The following is a 15,679-nucleotide window of genomic DNA, read 5'->3' as shown; positions in this document are numbered from 1 at the left end:
TAATTTTTTATCCAACTTTTTTCAGGCAGTTCACTTCGATATCCAATTTGAATCAGATTTACTGACATGCCAATGGTTAATGGCTTGCTTGGACATGGGATTTTGAATTCAAGTTGGAGATTTCAGACCAATCCAGCCACATAAGTTGAATTGCCGCTTACAACTAGGTTTTAAGGCTACTCTAAACTTTTGAAGTGTCATGAGTTTATAATAACCAAAATGTTCATGTTCATTAAATATAAGACTCTTCCCTTATAAGGGTAAAACTGAAGCTTAAAAAAATTTTGCCTTATGAATGTTTGAAAAGGCCGCCTGTGGTTAAAGGTGAGAACATGTTCCTTCATGTTAACGACAAACATGTCAAAGAATGGCATATCCAATACCGACAATCCATTACGTTTCTTCAATCATATGAGTAGCAATCTCGCGCCACTCCACATGTACACCTAACCGACAATCCATTGTGCTCTTCAGTTAGATGAGTAGCAATCTCGTGCCACTATGACAAGCACACCTAACCATATGATATAAGATTAACAAAAGCTCCTCGGCAACTTTGGTAGTTCCTTCCACCCAACATGCTGCACCTTCTCTTCTTGCTGTTCATTCCTTTCTCCCACTTGTCAGTAGCAATGGCGGAGGGCAACGCCAAAGCCATGTTCGTCTTCGGCGATTCGATCGTCGACAGCGGGAACAATGATTTCTTGGACACGACTTCCAAGGCCAACTTTTATCCTTACGGAGTGGATTTTCCGGGGGGTGCCACAGGCAGGTTCACTAATGGAAGAAACCCGGCGGACATACTGGCGCAACTGCTGGGTCTCCCCCACTTCCTTCCTGTCTTCTATGATCCTCGGACCAAGGGAAACGCCATTCTTTCTGGAATCAATTACGCCACAGCTGGTTCCGGCATACTCGTTTCCACTAGCGAAAGAGTAAAGCCAAAGACTATTCCTGCTTTGCATATTTCTCTCTCTCTCTCTCTCCCTCTCCCTGGTTTAGGCCCTCTGTACATGATTTAGTTTTGGAAAATTTTTTAGCCTCAATCTCCACTCTGGTTTAAGCACATCAAACATGATTGAGTTTTTTTTTTTTTTTTTTTTTTTTTTTTTTTTCTTTTTGTTCCAAGAGATAAACAAGCAACGTAGACAGTGTAGTGCATAGTGGCTTCCATTCCCATAAGTGCTACTCACTTGTAGTACAAATGGTGGGATCTCAATACTCTTTAAAAGGTGTACCATACCTTATTCATGTCCTTAAAAGAGCCCAAAAACACAAAAAAGCAGGAGAAATGAAACGAGCTTTTAGAGTTTTTTCTTTTTGGGTTGTGAGTTTAATGCTCACCCAAAGTTTTTTGAAAAGTTTTTTCATAAAAATGCTCATCTTATTAGCTATTTTCTGAAGACCTCATAATCGTTTTGAGCTTTCTAATTTCAATTTCTTTTTTTTTTGAAATATAGTTATAGATACTCATGTTATACCTTGAATCTATTCGCTTTTGGAACCTAAAGTTTGAGCTCGCAGTTAGTGAGCGGAAATGGGCTTCTTTACTTTTAAAGTATACTATTCTAATTTTGTAATACATAGACAATATTTTTTTTCCAGATTTGCAAGCAATTTCGAAAGAAAATGATGTAATAATTAAATATGATCTTCATACCCAGAAACTTAGAAAACGATATAAAAGATTTTTTTTTCTCTGTGCTAAAAGATGTAGGCTAATGATATAAAAGAATCGTTTTTATGTGGTAAAAGTTGTAGGCTATTAATTTTAAGCTTCACGTCATCTCTTATATACGCGTTGAAAAAATATGAGCTCTCTTTATTATAATTAAATTTTTCGTTGTACGATTCTGCAGGGCTATGGGGTCTCCTAACATATCAGATTTGAATTGGATTGGATATATTGTTAATTATATTTTGTTTTATTGCATATTCACATAGTCAGATTCAAATGAGAACTAAAAAAGTCATACTCTAATTCAGATCTGAAATTTGATTCCACAATTGTAGATTCAATCCTAATCCCACTTTTACAGCCTGATTGAGTAAAAAATATGCATTTTATTAATTTTTTGCAGAACAACGTCACATCATTGGGGGAGCAAGTGAGCAACTTCATTCATTATACGCTACCGGAATTGGCCTCTCAACTCAACGGGAGTGGTGAGCTCGCATCGTATCTATCACAGAGCATATTTCTTATCAACTCTGGTGGAGTCGATCTCTTCGACTACTGCCTGGATTCTAGCTTTGCCGAATGCATCAGCGTAGCAGATACATTGCAAGGAAATTTCACCCAACAGCTTGAGGTACAAACTTTCCAACTTCATTTTCTCAAATTGTGTACTAAAAACTGGCTACCACGAGTACCAATCCATCAACCCAGTTAAGAACTTAAGTGGGAATTTTGAGCTGAAGGATTTCAGGAAAACTCCGGCGAGGGGTTCTCCCCAACCTTATTAAAAATGGATCACGTTGAGTTGAAGGATTGGGAGTGTAAGGCCTGAGCCAGAAAATCTAAGAGGTGCCAAAGAGAGTTTTAGGACAATTTTTTTCAGAAGAACTGGTATTCTCTTCTCTCACACTTGTTAGACGTCCAGCCTTGATCAATTGAAACTTCTTCTAATGGGAAAAAAAAAATGAGAGCCAGATAAGAAAAAGGAGAGGCTGTGGTGCTTTAGATGTCAAAGAAAATAGAAAGACAAAGAAATAACGGCATAATCATACGAAGATTTATGTGGCTCGAAAGACAAAAGGTCTTCTAACATTCGGTTCACCAGAGTTTAAGGCAAACAAATCACAACATACAATAATAACTTTTTCCTAATGATCCATGCGAAGACAAGAGGCAATCCAACAATCTTCTAAAGATATACGTTCAAAGAACACGTACTTCCGTGATTTAGAGCTACACTTACAGCTGCACTGTAGTCTTTTTTCACTAACTCTGAAGATTGACAAGAGACCGGGCTCTGTCCCTTTCAAATACATGATTCTTGAATAATCCACATCACTTCTATTTTTAACAATAGATTGTTGTAACACCACAGAAATTTAATCATGTATTGAAAATTGTGAAGAATCTTTTAAGGGCTTATACATGAGATTATTGACTAGATAGTTGTTCTGGTTTCTAGTCTTTTTTGAAGTTGAAACCGAAATTGTTAGAGGACAGGAGGTTAAGATCCGCCAAACAAAGGGTTCAATCGCAAAAGTGGGTTGGGTCTTTATAGAAAAAGGCACGTGGTAATATTACAAGTGGATGATGCCTCCTTACATGTGGATGATTCCTCAATATCTCGTTCATCCGCAAGGTAACATATATTTGTAAAAGAAACATGTTTTTTTTTCAAGGATGGATACCCATCCAGTTACATGTATCTACAAATTCATGCTAACAATGCTCCACAAAGTGGCGACAAAACCTACAACTTGTACAAAATTTTACTAAAGCATCCTTCCTTTAATTTTTTCATGAAGATACCCGGGGCCAGCCAGGGAAGGGATCTCTCTACACTCCTCCAACAATGCTTGTCATGTTTGTTAGTACATTAATGATTCATATCCCGTGACTTGTTGAGGATGTTCGTTGGGAAGGATATTTTGTATTTAGAACACATGCTCCCAGTCTCCTAGAGCTGTTTGTTTTTTTGTTGAACTGGATTTGTACTTGTTTGCTAAATCTCAACAAAAAAGGAGCCCCCTCCCAGCAGAGTTTCTTCACAAAAAAAAAGAAAAAAAAAAAGAAAAAGACAACACATGTTCCTGAAACACATTGTCTAAAATCACCAGTTTCATCTTCCAAACATGTCACATAGTATGATTAGGGATGCTGTTTCTAGATTTAACAATAAAAAGGTAGATACAATGATGCTATATATAGCTATTAGAATAAGAACTTTGTGTTCTTAAGCTGTTTTTGCAAGAACATGCACAGTTTCTTTCTTATGAAATCTATACCCCTTTAAATATAAGCTGTTGCTTACCAAAAGGAAAAACAATTTAAGTTTTGATACTCACTAGAGTGTACGTCCTCCACAATAGTATAAAATATCCTAGTTAAAGATTGTACTGGAGGTCCATCCACACTCAAGCAAGTCAGAACCTTGAAAGTGGGAAGTGTAAGATCAGTATGACCTTGCGTTTTATATGGAAGGCGGTTTCTCCTTAAGTCCATATTAAACCCAAAAGAAGAAAAACAAGTCTGGATGCATAATCAATGTGACTTAGGTGAAGTTATGACATTCTATCAAATTGGAAAATTAATTTATGGGTGACATGGCAAATCATTATATTTTCATTTCTTACACGTCTTTTATGTTTTTTCCCCCTTTTACCCGCTTTAGAGGTTATACAATCTTGGGGCACGGAAGTTCGTGGTGTTTAATCTCATGCCTGCCGGGTCCAACATCTTCTGTAGAACCAAAAATAATGGTTCTGACGAGGATTTTCTGAACGAGGCAGACTCGTATCTAAATCACCAGCTGAAGTATGCTCTGGATGGTATGAGCCGAGACAAGCCTGGCTTCTGCTTCGTCTACGTCAATATCTTCCACATGGTTATGAGCATGCTCGACGACCCAACTGCTTACGGTAAGCAACTTGAGTAGCCCTCTTTTCTCACACATGTTATATCGAGTTGCATGCATTAGGGTGTGCATGCATAAGTGTACACCAAAGAAAAAAAGAATGGAGGTTAGAGTTTTTTTGAAATTTTTTATAAACAAGTGTTCATTTTAGACTTTTTAACTTTCTCATAATATCTTTTTGCTCTTTTATTTTTTATTTTTTGACTTTAAATAGAAGTATTTTAGTCATTGCACACTGTGTCCACGCCTAGCTTTACTAAAATATATTGATTCTAAACAGCTATACATTGGATTGGTTGGTTTCCAGGATTGAAGGTAACCAATGAAACTTGTTGTACCGTGTCCGCTAGTAGTGGCGATATGGAATGTGCTGAAGGAGTCGCACCGTGCTCGGATAGGAGCACTTACCTCTTCTATGATGCGGTGCACCCGACTGAGAGTGTCTACGTGCAATTGTCAACGAAGGCCTTCTTCTCTAAGCTCGACACTGAGGTCTACCCGTTCAATGTCAATGTTCTAGCAAACCTCACCCTGGATGTTGGGGCTTCTTCGAATGTTCAACCATGGAGTGATGCTTAATCTGTATATCCTTCAATGAAGCGAAAATATCATGGCTCTTGAGGGGATGTATTGATAAAACTCAAATAAAACACAGTATGGTTAGCCTGTATACATGTATAATTAGTTTATAGGATAAGGTCACATAACTAAAAGGTTTGTAAGATAAACCGACAACTGACACTAGGGCTGTTCAACGAGTCGAGCTACTTGAACTCGCTCGATAAACTCAACTCGAACTCGACTCATTTATTAAATGAGTCGAGTTCGAGTTAAGAAATGAACTCGACAACCTAAACGAGTCGATCTCGAGTTAAATAGGCTCAGCTCGGTTAAACCTGGTTAAGCTCGAAGAAGAAAATATATAAAACACGTCTAATGAAGTTATTCAAAAAATTAAATTGCTTAAATGGGTATGCATGTGTTTGGTGTGGGGGAGATTCTATGTTCAAGTCTACATGCCACCTTTTTATTTAAAAAACTAATTTTTTAATGAAATGTTTGGCTCGGCTCGAGCCAAGTTCGAGACTTAAGGGTTCGAGCCGAGTCGAGCTTGAGCTAATGAAATCAAACTTAAATTAAAATATAGTGCCACGTTCCACGAATCTTTAAATTTCTTTTTTACAAATAATTTAACTACTTTTATTTATTTTTCTCTACACAAACTTTTATTTTACTTTTTTTTAAAATATAATTTTTAAAAAATTTTGGCCTCACTCACAATCAATTCAGTTAAGGGGGTGAAATGATCGACTCATGGGATCGGTAACTCTGCCCATTGGGTTAAAAACACAGTTGTTAGAAATCCATTTTTTTTGTGGAACATGAAAATGTCATTTGTGTTACCGTTCTATGCATCTGCCTCAAAAAAATGGTTATGGTGCAGCTGTGGCCTCATTTTATTGCACCTCCTACTTTGGTGGCAGTTCATTTACATACTTACTCTTGATGGCACACATAAAGATGTTTCCTTGATATAGGTTGATGGAAAGAAAATTTCACTTTTTTCAAGTATAAGGTATGCTTGATAAACAAAAAATAAAGAAGGGAAAATTTTTTGGAAGGTAGAAGACTAAGAAAAAGGGAGAATAAATGTCCTTTTTTCATTTTTTTTTCTTTTTAACCAATATTTATGACTAACATGTCATTTATCGCTGGGTTTTGATGGCCACACAGATAACAAAAAAATATGCAAAAATAAGAGAACACAACAAATTTGCATGTCGACACTGGGATACTGAGTCACATACATCTGGACAATATTTTGCTTTAGCTTTGGGTCAGACCCCATCCAAAATGCATTAGATCTTTCTTCTTTTTAAATAAATGCATATATATATTTTTAAAGATTTTTCCCATAGATATTAAAATTTATTCAAAGTGCACTAAATCTTTTTTCTTTTTTAACAAAAAGACTAAATTTTTGTATATATTATATCTACATATTGTTGTGTCTTTGCACCCATGTTTTCCAAAATGACTTTGTGCGCCCATACCGGTATTTGTGCCAATATCTATGCGACTATGAAAAGGCCTCAGGACAAGACGAAAAAATGCCAGCTATAAATGCAACATTTAGAAAAATCAGAAAATGCCAAGCCCTAGCTACCATTTTATGTCATGACTATGAGAGACATGTTCCTTCAACTTAACTTTTTCCTAGGGGCGATGACGCAACTAGTGAGGTAACTATAGGAGCGTTTGTTTGACCTGAGTAGAGTTTTCAAATGTATTATCAAGATACTCGATTCAGAAAATACAACAGTGGAAATAGGGTTACACAATGAATCGAACGTCTACTCATGTATAGACAAGTTGAGCTCGAGTTTGTAAGCTTCAGTATTAACAGAGTCAAGTTGAAGTTGTAAGAACTCAACTCGACTTGACTAGATAATATATGCTGAAATATAATGGAAGAACAGGTATATTTTTATCATTCCATATCTTGTAGAGGCATAGATATTTAGATAATTTTGACATCTGATAATTGAATTTAATGGTCGGGTGCCGAGCATTGAACTCAATGTGTGGGCGCCAGATGAAGGCAACAAAAAATATGACTCCCAAAAACATAGGGAGGTTTAAAGATTAGTCTTTTTAAAAAGATGAAAATGTCCCCCCCCTAAACAACGAGGGGAGTGGGGCAGGTAGTACAGGTGGAGCTATTCATTCGCCAGCTCTCTGTGCCAACCTCCAATCAATCGAGTGCCGTTCACCGGTCAATCCCATCCATGTAAATTATGAGTTTTGTTGGAAAAACGAATGCGGGCCCTAGATATAACTTAGATACAAACTCGAATTTATGTAGAGAAAATTCAGCAGAGTCTCGATGTCCAAAATAATTCTCAATAATAACTTTGGCAAAGTATACTTTAAAATGTAAACTATTTATTCATCAAACTGGATATTAGAAAGAGGACTCAAGAAAACTCACTTCCGCTCACGTAGTGAGCTAAAACACCCAACGCCCTTGCAGCACACACTTGAAACTTCGACACTCGAGTTCACGAAGTGAACACACGAGCTAACACTTACCCTCCAGCTCACAAATTGAGCACACTCAACTCATTTCTTTTTTTCACACTTAACTCACATGCCCATCATCCCTATTTATAGGGATGAAAAGTCGGTGGTGGATGCTTCCACCGATTTCCACATTTTGTTTTTTAATTATTTTTTGTTTTCCTTCAATCATTACATAAGCACCGCCTTACAAAAGAAAGAGGCTTGTTGCCTCTTGAGTCAACTCGACTCTTCCAAGAGAGTCGGTGATGACTCTTTACAATCTCCCCCTCATTACCGACTCTTTGCTCAGGATTCCTAACATTCTTCGAACTTGGTATATGTTTGCACTGGCAAGCCTTTGGTACGAGTTCTCAGGTCTCGTTATGCTCTAATGCCTTCATTTCATCTTTCATTGCTGCTTGCCGTTTTTCAATATCTTTTGCTTCTTCAAAAGAAGCTGGTTCGATCTCCTCTATGATGGCGCAATCTGCATCTGCATATTTGGGATTTGGTTTTTGTATTCTCGTTGATCTTCTTAATATTATGGGTGCTTCTTCTGGCTCTTCCAATTGTGATGGTCTTTCTTCTTCTGCACTTCTTTGTTGAACTGGACTGACTCATGTTCTCCATGGATCTGTACGTTCTTCTCGTCTTGGGCTAGGTTCAGGTGCTTGAACTTGTTTATCTAATCGTCTTGCTTCTATGTCTTCCGGCTCAGGTTCGTCTTGATTAATCTCAAATTGTATTTTGTTTCGAACATCTTTCTCAAAAACTAGAGAGTCTGGAAGCGTCTTCTTCTCTTCTGACCACCACGATGATGCTTCATCGAAGATAACATCACGAGAAACGTGAACTTGTCTTGTGCTAGGATTAGCACATCTCCATCCTTTCCGATATGGATCATATCCAAGAAAAACATACCTCTGTGCCTTTTTGTCGAACTTAGTCATGTGTTGCTCAGATATAAAGACATAACATACACAACCAAATACTTTGAAATAACTCACAGATGACTTCCTTTTATGAAGCATTTCATATAGAGACTTAAAACTAAATCTTAGCAACGGTAGTCGATTAATGATGTGTACAAAGGTGCTGACACACTCGGTCCAAAATCTTGGTGGCATGTTCTTTGCATGCATCATGCTTCGACATATTTCTACTATGTGGCGATTTTTTCGGTCTGCCACTCCATTTTGTTGTGGCGTATATGCACATGTAAATTGTCTTTGAATACTATGTTGCCTCATGTATGTCATAAACATGTCAGATGTATATTCGCCACCATTATCGGTGCGTAGACACTAAATTTTATACCCAAGTTCTTTTTGCACCATCTAATTAAACTCCTTAAACTTGTCAAGTGCTCAGACTTTTCTTTCATAAAATAAACCCAAGTATATCTTGAAAAATCATCAATAAATGTGATAAAATACCACTTACCTCTAACTGATGGGTATGGTACTTTTTCGAATACATCTGAATCGAATGGTGCTTTAGCTCGGTACTTGGATTTTTGACTGACCTCCTGTGTGCCTTTCCATATTGACATCCAGGGCATACTTTGTTTGTTTGTACTTCAAGCTTTGGCAGGCCAATCAACTGCCCCTTATTAGACATCTCCTGGAGTTTGTTATATCCAACATGAGCGAGCCTCTCATGCCAGATGTCTGTAGTGTCATGCTTCTTCGTTTTGTCAATATATGTTGTTTCTGCTGACAAGACATATATTGACTCAACTTTTCTTCCTTCAAATATGAGCGCTCCTTGAACATCTCGATAAACTTTCACATCATTTGAGCCGAACAAAACATAGTGCCCTAAAGCTATAAGTTGTGGCACAGACTACAAGTTCTTTGTCATTCCTTAAACATGATAAACATTCTCTAAAATCTGGTATTTACCGAAGTTGGTTACAACCTCTGCTTCTCCAATATGTGCCACTGAAAGCTTTGTGTTGTTAGCAGTAATAACAACTCGATTTTCATCATATTCTTTCATACTTAAGAACTTGTTCTCATCACTAGTCATATGGTTTGAACATTCATAATCAATTATCCAATCAGTTTGATAATTGATCTTCTCTTCTTTTTCTTTTACTGGTTTTGTATGAGTGGAATTACATCTTTCTTGTATAATATCCTCTTTAACCTCCATTGAGTACAGAAACGAACTTTTCTGTAGAGTCTCATTATCTCCCCCATGTTGCTTACTTGTCATGACTATATTTCCTTCATTCTGACTCTGTAGTCACGAGCAATATGATCCAATTTTTCACATCTAAAACATTTCTTCTTTGGTTTCCACTGTTGTGTAGTTTCTCTTGTTTTATTTTCTATATTTTTCTCTTTCTTTTCGTCAATATTCATACTTGGAGACCTAATGACTGGTTTAGCTGGCCAACGTGATTTCTGACCTTTACTAAACAACGCTTCCTCATTATTTACTTTGAGAGAAATCTCAGGCATTTGCTTCGCTAATGTTTCTTGATTGATCAAGAGATTCTCTAACTCCAACAAAGTTGGTTGAACTGGCCAGCCTTGAACACCAATTATGAAACTGCCAAATTCTGGACGAAGTCCACGAACAAGGATTCTCCGCATACGGGCCTCACTAATCTTAAACTCAAGGTCAATTTGAGATAGCTCCCTACAAATATTTTTAACCTTCATAAAATACTCTGCTATCGACATGTTTCCCTGAGTTAATGTAGCTAATTTATTTTCTAACAATTATAGGCGGCCATCATTAGCTCGATAAAATAGCGTTGCAAAAGCGTTCGATGCTTCTTAGAAGTCTTAGCATCACGTATATGCTCTAATAAATCCTTTTCAATTGATACCTTAATTGCAAATAGAGTTTTTCCTCCTTTAATCATCCATTTCTTTTTAGCTTCATCATCGACAGAAATATTTGTGTCTGATCCCAATACTATCTCCCATCGATGGGTTGCTGTGCTACAAGGGATGAAACCGCAACCTCCTTTGCGCGTCTAGAGCCTCTAACTCCTCTGATATGGCAGAGGAATTGCACCCAAGGCGTGCAGATCCGAGGTGAAGTCGAAGTGTTGAAAATCCCCCTAGAGCCGTGGCTCACCGAGAGGAATCACCGCTCCTTCTTCTTCAACGTTGGAGATAAATGTGACTAGGAGGGGATGACGAGAGAGATGATGGAAGAAGAAGAGAGGAGAGGGAGACAAGAAGGGGGAGAGAGGCCAGCACGCTGGTCTTAGGAGAGTTGAGGAGAGAAGAGAGACAAGGGAGAGAGGGATTGACGTGAAGAGAGGAGAAACGTGAGGAGAGAGAGAGGCAAAAATCAAATGATCTCAAATTCTCAAAATTGCATACTCGGTCCCTTGATCCAATTCAATTTATACCAGTGTATTCAAATCTGGATTCCAAACATGAATCCAACCCCAAAACTCAAAATGAAATGCATAAACATAATAAAAGCGATATCATCCCAAGTCACAACCCGACTTATGAATGGAATTATGTGAATGAATGAATATGTAATCAAATCGAATAGAGAAAACCAAACACTAAGTGTAACTCCTGAATAAAAACTCCTCTCGAGCCATGTGAGCTCAAGATGGAAACCACTTGCTTAGCACACCCATCTAGCCTCCTCAAGCTGGGCTCAACTCGACTAGATGACCTCCCTAGACTCGCGCAAACCCGACTCTAAGGACTTGGGTTTTGGACTCGACTCAAGAACTAAACTTAAGCCTATACTGGACCAAATCCTAGGAATTTGGTTTCCTAGCCCCTGGTTTCTCCATGTACCGGCCTTCCTTGCTCGAAAACCTATCCTAGAGCCGTTGCTATTCCACCCTCACCTCCCACTGCTAACGCTCTAGGTTCTGAATTTCCTATGTTCTCATTTGTTGGGACGTTGGACCCAAGAATTTCTAAGGGTTCCGTCCTAACCTCACTAGTCTCGCCTAACCCCTGCTTAGTCCTAGTGCGGGTCCTAAGTGGGCTCGTATCAGTACCATACCTTATTCATGTCCTTAAAACAGCCCAAAAACCTAAAAAGCAGGAGAAATGGGAAGAGCTTTTAGAGTTTTTTCTTTTTGGGTAGTGAGTTTAATGCTCACCCAAAGTTTTTGAAAAGTTTTTTCATAATAATGCTCATCTTATTAGCTATTTTCTGAAGACCTCATAATCGTTTTGAGCTTTCTAATTTCAATTTCTTTTTTTTGTGAAATATAGTTAAAGATATTCATGTTATACCTTGAACCTATTCGCTTTTGGAAACTAAAGTTTGAGCTGGCAGTTAGTGAGCGGAAATGGGCTTCTTTACTTTTCAAGTATACTATTCTAATTCTCTAATACATAGACAATATTTTTTTTTCCAGATTTACAAGCAATTTCCAAAGAAAATGATGTGATAATTAAATGTGATCTTCATACCCAGTTTCTTAGAAAATGCTATAAAAGATTTTTTTTTTCATGTGCTAAAAGATGTAGGCTAATGATATAAAAGAATCGTTTTTATGTGCTAAAAGTTGTAGGCTGTTAATTTTAAGTTTCACGTCATCTCTTATATACCCATTGAAAAAATATGAGCTCTCTTTATTATAATTAGACTTTTCGTTATACGATTCTGCAAGGGTATGGGGTCCCCTAACATATCAGATTTGAATTGAATTAGATATATTCTTAATTATATTTTGTTTTATTGAATATTCACATAGTCGGATTCAAATGAGTAGTCACATTCAAGTGAGAACTAAAAAAGTCATACTCGAATTCAGATCTAAAATTTGATTCCACAAATGTAGATTCAATCCTAATCCCACTTTTACAGCCTAATTGAGTCAATAATATGCATTTTATTATTTTTTTGCAGACAAACGTCACATCATTGGGGGAGCAAGTGACCAACTTCATTAGTTATACGCTACAGGAATTGGCGTCTCAACTCAACGGGAGTGGCGAGCTCGCATCCTATCTATCACAGAGCATATTTCTTATCAACTCCGGTGGAGACGATATCTCTCAAGACTGCTCGGTTTCTACCTTTGCCGAATGCGTCAGCCTGGCAGATACATTGCAAGGAAATTTCACCCAACAGCTTGAGGTGCAAACTTTCCAACTTCATTTTCTCAAATTGTGTATTAAAAACTCGCTACCAATCCATCAACCCCGTTAAGAATTTAAGTGGGCATTTTGAGCTGAAGGATTTCTGGAAAACTCCGGCGAGGGTTGTCCCCAACCTTACTGAAAATCGATCATTTTGAGTTGAAGGATTTGGAGTGTAAGGCCGGTGCCAGAAAATCTAAGAGTTGGCAAAGAGAGTCTTAGGACATTTTTCTTTTAAAGTGCACAGAACTAGTAGTCTCTTCTCTCACAACTTGTTAGTTGTTCTGCCTTGATCAATTGAAACTTCTTGTAATGGAAAAAAAATGAGAGCCAGATAAGAAAGGGAGGCTTAGAGCCACTTACAGCTGCACCGGAGCTTTTTTCAGTAACTCTGAAGCTTTACAAGAGACCGGCCATAAATACATGATTCTTCAATAATCCACATCACTTCTACCCCTATTTCAACAAAAGATTCTCCTTACAAGTGAATGATGCCTCGTTACATGTGGATGATTCCATCCGCAACATAATATATATTTGTAAAAGAAACACGTTCCTTTTTTTAAATATGGATACTATTTCATCAACCCATCCAGTTACATGTATCTGACATATTCAAGCTAACAATTTTCCACAAAGTGGTGACAAAAGCTACAACTTGTACAAAATTTTACTAGAACACTCCTTCCACTAAATTTTTCATGAAGATACATGGAGCCAGCCAGGGAAGGGATCTGTCTCTGCACTCCAAGAATGATCGTCATGTTTGTTAGTACATTAATGGTGCATAACCCGCGACTAGAGCTGTTGGAACTGGATTTGTTAGTGTTCTCAACAAAATAAAAGGAGCCCACTCCCAGCATAGTTGCTTCTAAAAAAAGAAAACACATGTTCCTAAAACACATTGTCTAAAATCACCAGTTTCGTCTTTCAAACATGTAACATTTTTTGATTAGGGATGCTGTTTCTAGATTTAACAATTAAAGGGTAGATATAATGATGTTATATATAGTTATTAGAATAAGAACTTTGTGTTCTTAAGCTATTTTTGCAACAACATGCACAGTTTCTTTCTTATGAAATCTATACCCCTTTAAATATAAGCTGTTGCTTACCATGAAGAACAAAATTTTAAGTATTGATACTCACTAGAGAGTACGTCCTCCCTAATAGTACAAAACATTCGAGTTAAAGAGTGTATTGGAGGTTTATCCAGACTCAAAAGCAAGTCATAACCTTGGAAGTTGGATGTGTAAGATCAGTATGACCTTGGGTTTTATACAGAAGGCGGTTTCTCCTAATGTGAGTTGGATGAAGTTATGTCATTCTATCAAATTGGAAAATTAATTTATAGGTGACATGGAAAATCATTTTATTTTCATTTCTTACACGTCTTTTAAGCTTTTTTTTTTTTCCTTTTTACCTGTTTTAGAGGTTATAGTATTTTGGGGCATGGAAGTTCGTGGTGTTTGATCTCATGCCTGCTGGGTCCGCCATCTACTGTAGAACCAAAAATAATGGTTCAGAAGAGGACATTCTGAACGAGGCAGACTCGTATCTAAACCGCCTGCTGAAATATGCTCTGGATGGTATGAGCCGAGACAAGCCTGGCCTCAGCTTCGTCTACGTCAATATCTTCCACATGGTTATGAGCATGGTCGATGACCCAACTGCTCACGGTAAGCAACTTGAGTAGCCCTCTTTTTTTCACACTTATATCGAGTTGCATGCATAGGAGTGTGCATACTTGTGTGCACAATTTTTTTATAGTGTTCATTTTAGACTTTTTAACTTTCTCATGACATCCTTTTTGTTGTTTTAAATTTTTTTAAAACTTTAAAGAGAAGTAGTTTAGTCATTGCACACTTGTGTTCACAATTTTTCCTGCACAAGGTTGTGTACATAACCGGTTTCTAAGCAGCTATTCATTGGATTGGTTGGTTTCCAGGATTGAAGGTAACCAATGAAATTTGTTGTACCCTGTCCGCTAGTAGTGGCGATATGGCATGTGCTGAAGGAGTCGCACCGTGCTCGGATCGGAGCATTTACCTCTTCTATGATGCGGTGCACCCGACTGAGAGTGTCTACGTGCAATTGTCAACGAAGGCCTTCTTCTCTAAGCTCGACACTGAATTCTACCCGTTCAATGTCAATGTTCTAGCAAACCTCACCCTGGATGTTGGGGCTTCTTCGAATGTTCAACCATGGAGTGATGCTTGATCTGTATATCGTTGAATGAAGTAAATATATCATGGCTCTTGAGAGAATGTATTGATATGGTTAGCCTGTATACATGTATAATTAGTTACTTGATATATTTTTTATATTCGAGTTTAGTTTAGCTCTACCGAATAAGTTTGTCAGACTGTTTAGTTCACTCCTAAAAAAAGTCCTGGCTCTGCCCCTGGCAAAGTGGTGGCGGTGGTAGGTAGCCATTGGTACCCACCACCGGTAAGTGGCCTGAGGTCACGTGGAGTACTCTACTGCCAATTATTCTATTAGTTTTTTTATTTTTACACAATTAAAAACCATGAAAAATGCATTTTTAGCGTTTCTTTGAAAAAAACTCAACAAAATTTTTGCGTTTTTTTTCACTGTTTTGCATTATTTAAACTTTACAGTTTAAAGCTCAAGTTAAATGATTCATTTCTATCACTACTAAGACATTGTTTCTATCATTTTATGTAGTTATTTTTATGGTCGGGCTCGGGTTTCTGACATCAGGCTGATAGGGACCCAAAACATATTTTTTTAAAATTTTTATATGGGTTAAACTAAAATTTGTAAAATTTATAGTAAACATTTGCATATTTAAAAATATGAGAGGGGCCATAGCCCTGCCAACCCCCCCTGCCCCTGCCCCTGTCGATGCACATCTTTTATGTCCTTGGTTCAGCATGAATATACTGCCATATCTGCTTCATTGGATGTTCGTAT

General features: G+C 37.6%; 2 protein-coding genes across 2 annotated transcripts; both read left to right on the top strand.

Moving 5' to 3' along the window:
- The first annotated feature begins 572 nt into the window (after window positions 1–572).
- LOC116256518 (GDSL esterase/lipase At5g45670-like) lies at window positions 573–5,247 on the top strand. Its single transcript, XM_031632899.1, has 4 exons — window positions 573–935; window positions 2,082–2,312; window positions 4,350–4,596; window positions 4,900–5,247. The coding sequence occupies exons 1-4, from the start codon at window positions 579–581 to the stop codon at window positions 5,169–5,171; spliced, it is 1,107 nt and encodes a 368-aa protein (XP_031488759.1). The 5' UTR covers window positions 573–578; the 3' UTR covers window positions 5,172–5,247.
- An 8,972-nt stretch (window positions 5,248–14,219) lies between these two features.
- On the top strand, window positions 14,220–14,962 carry LOC116255983 (GDSL esterase/lipase At1g29670-like). The gene is made up of 2 exons (XM_031632092.1): window positions 14,220–14,421; window positions 14,691–14,962. The coding sequence occupies exons 1-2, from the start codon at window positions 14,220–14,222 to the stop codon at window positions 14,960–14,962; spliced, it is 474 nt and encodes a 157-aa protein (XP_031487952.1).
- Window positions 14,963–15,679: the final 717 nt, after the last annotated feature.

Source organism: Nymphaea colorata, chromosome 6 (genome assembly GCF_008831285.2).
Source record: "Nymphaea colorata isolate Beijing-Zhang1983 chromosome 6, ASM883128v2, whole genome shotgun sequence".
NCBI lineage: Eukaryota > Viridiplantae > Streptophyta > Magnoliopsida > Nymphaeales > Nymphaeaceae > Nymphaea > Nymphaea colorata.
The sequence above is the reverse complement of the archived record's forward strand: the minus strand, read 5'-3'. Positions and strand labels throughout refer to the sequence as shown.